Source organism: Myiozetetes cayanensis, unplaced genomic scaffold (assembly GCF_022539395.1).
Source record: "Myiozetetes cayanensis isolate MyiCay16 unplaced genomic scaffold, myiCay2020 scf6-25, whole genome shotgun sequence".
Classification (NCBI taxonomy): Eukaryota; Metazoa; Chordata; class Aves; order Passeriformes; family Tyrannidae; genus Myiozetetes; species Myiozetetes cayanensis.
In genome coordinates this window covers 59796943-59801374 of record NW_026087853.1, presented here as the reverse complement: position 1 = coordinate 59801374, position 4432 = coordinate 59796943, and the positions used below count along the sequence as shown (strand labels likewise).

Here is a 4432-nt window from a genome sequence, read left to right as displayed (position 1 = left end):
AGTTTTCTTCTGTGGATGGATTTCTATGAAAGTCAGACTGACCATAATAGAACAGTCAAAACAAAGCAAGACTGGCTGTTCTGGGTGGATGATAGTAAATACAGTGCTGCTGTGAGTCATTTTCCCCAGAAGTGATATGTGAAACCCAACAAAGTTCTTTCTCTGTCGTTATTCTGGTGAAGAGGCACACAGCACCGATTTATGAGTGCAGAAAAGGGCAGTAAGCAGGAGAACACTATCCACAGAATCTTTTATTATCATGGGAAACTAGGGAACACGTTCAAATTGGGTTTCCGTGGCCATCAGTTCAAAACAATTAGCATTTTCCCTGTAACATGACATATTTGATTTGAGATCACTGACACAAAAACACAGATCTGGAGCCTCATTAAGACATCCTTATGCTCCCTTTCCACCATACAGACATCCCCTGCATAAATTAAAAAAATGTGACCATGCAACAGGCAGGAACCAGGACTGCAGATACTGGGATAGAGAAGCCACAGTGGTATTAGGAACGGGGAAGAAAAGTGTAATTCTTCATGGTTTAACAGAATTCATGGTTTAACAGAAAGTGCTAGCTTTCTTGGACCACAGATCAATAAAATAAGTACATATGCAGCTCAGTGGGTAGGACCTAACTCAGAGAAAAGCAGTTAAGATTGATACCCTGAAAACCCCAAGAACGTGTTCATTAGGCAAGAAACTCTATAACAACCTCTCCTCTATGAAGGGTCTTCCACTGCCAGAGGACCAGCTTTGCAGTCCACACGCCAGTTTGAGAGCTGACACGGAATACAGTTAAAATACCTGAATTTTCTTTTCCAAAAGCAGGCTTTTCAACCTTTTTTCAAACTGTGGAACGGCTCAGCTATTTCTAAATGCCACCGAACCAAATCCAGTGAAACTTCTAGAGAGACACTGTGACAGTAACCTTCACCATCACTTCCTGAGTGTGTTTGGCTTTTCTTTTTTCCCCCCTTAACAAGGTTTAATCTCACTGTCTGGCTGAACACTAATCCTCTTTCACCAGGTCCCAAACTAACGCCTGCTGCATTAATACACTGCAAATCCTCCAGGTATAAATTACACACAGTTCAGTATAAAAGGGAAGCACAGGACTTTCTTCTCACTACGGCTATTACTACCAGGAAGGCAAGTAGAATACAGGTAAGTTTTCATCAGAGCCTGAGGTAGAAATCTTTTTTCAAATTACTAACACTTTATGTAATTAATTGCTGCTGAAAAATGTATTATCCTTTGCGCTTTCTCTCGCTTGCTTCCTTTTCTTTCTCCTAAAGACAGGACACATTCTCTGTACAGAAACTCAGATAAAAATATTTCATTGAAACTGGTATGGTATTCTGCTATTATTAATCTGCAAAGATTGCTGACGTTCCACTTCAGTTCTTAGGAAAATCAAACTCCTTTAACAATAAAAATAAGGACAGACCTACTTAATGTCTGGTTTTCTTTTCTTTTTCATTGATGTTTCCAAAAGCTTGCTGTTATGGAACTATTTAAGGAAAATGCCAAGACTCAATTTCTCCCTGTTTCTACAAACATTTCCTGTTGAAAAAACTGCACATGTGTCTCCAGCATACATATATATTTTTTGCTTTGCACACAGGATGAAGACAGTTAATTGTTACGTGCTGTTATTTTGCTGGATAGCAATTTGTTGCAACAGCTGCCAGCTCACCAACATTACCATAGCAGTGGAGAGAGAAGAATGTGAGTTCTGCATCACAGTGAATGCCACGTGGTGCTCCGGGTACTGCTTCACAAGGGTGAGACTCCCAGTTTTAATTCCAGGCACCAGAATTAAATATTCCAAGTGATCTTTGAATAACCCATTTCTCCAGTCTGAGGACGAGCCTTGTGAAAGAACAGGTTGAGTAACAGGAAAGTAGATGCACAGCCAACCTGAAGAAGGGGGAAGATGAAAAGACATGAGTAAAACAGTTATTTAACTGGCTGCTCACTTTATGTTTGCATTGTATAATTAGTGTTAAAATATTACAGTGTAGATCTCTGCCTTGTGTGAGATTTGTGGTCGCAAGCAGACATGACAGAGCAGCCATTACTATGTAGGCTCCTACTTTTTCAAATAATTTGAAAAATCAAGCAATAGACCTGAAAGATTGTCTAGAAATGGTATGACACAGATTTGCCATATCAGTACTGAAGGGCAAAATTTAAGAATCTAAAAGTGAAGTTAGAAGAGTCAGATCCAAATGCTTTTGACCTTTGCGAGATTTTCCCGTTTTATAAAAATTTCTATTTTTATAAAAATTCTACCCCCATAACAAATTTCAAAATGGTTTGATTTCCTTCTTGTAATTTCAGGACCCGGTATACAAATATCCACCGGTATCATCCGTTCAGCAAACATGCACCTTCAAGGAGGTTGTGTACGAAACAGTGAAGATCCCTGGCTGTGGTGACCACCCTGAATCCTTCTATTCGTACCCAGTAGCTACAGAATGTCACTGTGAGACCTGTGACACTGACACCACTGACTGCACCGTGAGGGGACTGGGGCCATCCTACTGCTCCTTCAGTCAGAACGGAAGCAACCAGTGAAGGGGGCTTGAGATGGCAGTTTGGCTTTAAATGTTCCCTCCTAGATAAAGGTACTGATCAGGCTTAAGTGGAAGATAAAAAGCAAGGTTGTTTAGAATGCCAAGATTTAAACAATGATTTTTAAGGCCAAAATGGAGAGCTATTGACTAAACTCTTCCTCAGGCCTTCCCTACTTATCCCATCAGTTGCCTTAAAATCATTTTCATACACCTACACAATGCTGCTTCTGATTTCTTCTGCCCTTGCCTCCTCTTCATCACAACTTCTTTATTTATATTCCTGTATTACCACTGCCTGGTTCACTTAGATTATTCTGTGCTATTCTATGCTTTCAAAAAGTTCCCAAGTCTTTATTAGCCCCAGCTTTCCATCTCTCCTCAGAATGCACTTATTTCAAAAAGCTTTGCTGCTCTGATTTTATTACAACCAACGTCTGTGCCTTAACTTTCTACCAGTTGGATCGTAAACCTCTCTCAGCTGAGATCCTGACTGGTTGTTTTTGATGTTTTTTTTTTCAAAATACTTCATATAATTATTATGCTCTGTAAATAAGAACAGCAGGTTTATTTAAGAGCCAAAAATCTATGTTCAAAGGTTGAATATCACTTGAATTCTTGTACTTTCTCTGCAAGGCTTGTTAGCTCAGCCTCAGTGCCACCATAGCACAAGTAACAGGCACTGTAGTTCATACCTGGCTAACTTGAAAAAAAATCATCAGCTCTCTATTTTCACCTGAGTATGGAATGTAATAATGAGAATCCTTTAGCATTATTTAGCACAGAAGTCTCACGAATTATTTAGGGATGAATCTAGAGGCACCTGACCCCAGTAATAGTGCAAACATGGTGTGGCAACGTGCCTTGAAAGCAGTTTGCAGTAATCCCTTCTGAGAATGGAAGTTCTGCAGCAATTTTGCCAAGGCCTGGATGAAGTTGGGGTGGTCTGGAAGCAAGCTGGAAGGCTGACTGAATCAGAGTGGGAAAATTACCTCACATTATTGAGAATATTATCTTGAAGCCTACGGAATGAAAATCAGGAAAATGAAAATATACCGTTTGTCATCAGAAAAAAAAAATCACCTACACAGGCACAGAATGGAAAGCAACTGATTCAGCAGCAGTTTGGCACCGAAGACTTGGAGGTTATACAAGAGAAGGAAGAGTCAACAGTATCACAGCGCTGCAGAAAAGTGGGAATGTAAAGGAGCAGAGCCTTCAGGACACAACCTACCTCCACCACTCAGTTCAACAAGGCACAGGCCTCGGCTGAGTGGTTATTTCTGGCTCTGAACAGAGAACTGCATTGAAAGACTGGAGAAAATCCACAGAAAAGAAGGGAGAGAGGCCTAAAAAAAAAAAAAGCCTTAGGAGAAAAAGATTTAAATAAATGTGGTGGGTTTGGTTACGGGAGGTAACACTCGGGGGGAAACATTAGTGGAATTGTAAATGCTTGAAGACTGTTACATAGGAGAGGAACAGTCAGTTCTCCACGTTCAAAGAGAACAGAACAACCAAAGAAAGATTCAGAGTAGTCACTAGCAAACCTTCTGAAAGGTACAGACAACTAGACATTGAACTAAACTGCCAGGGGGTTGGAGAAAGAGGGAAAGAGGGAAGGAAGGAAGGGTGTGGGGTCTGTGGAGTAGTGACCACTGCAGGCCATCAGGAACACATTGAACCTGTTAGGAATGACAAAGCTAATTCACCATAAGGCAAGGGAATGAGGTAGGAATCTGGCATGTCTGCTTTTAAGACCCTTACAGACATGCTTGTTTAAAGGAAACCTGTGTGTTACTCTGAATCTCTCTTATAATAGATATTTTAAATTATATAATTTTTTTGCTTTT

At 40.3% G+C, this 4432-nt stretch overlaps 1 protein-coding gene across 1 annotated transcript; it reads left to right on the top strand.

The window, feature by feature from the left end:
• The first annotated feature begins 1130 nt into the window (after window positions 1–1130).
• FSHB (follicle stimulating hormone subunit beta) lies at window positions 1131–2586 on the top strand. Its single transcript, XM_050335262.1, has 3 exons — window positions 1131–1170; window positions 1631–1790; window positions 2350–2586. The coding sequence occupies exons 2-3, from the start codon at window positions 1632–1634 to the stop codon at window positions 2584–2586; spliced, it is 396 nt and encodes a 131-aa protein (XP_050191219.1). The 5' UTR covers window positions 1131–1170; window position 1631.
• Window positions 2587–4432: the final 1846 nt, after the last annotated feature.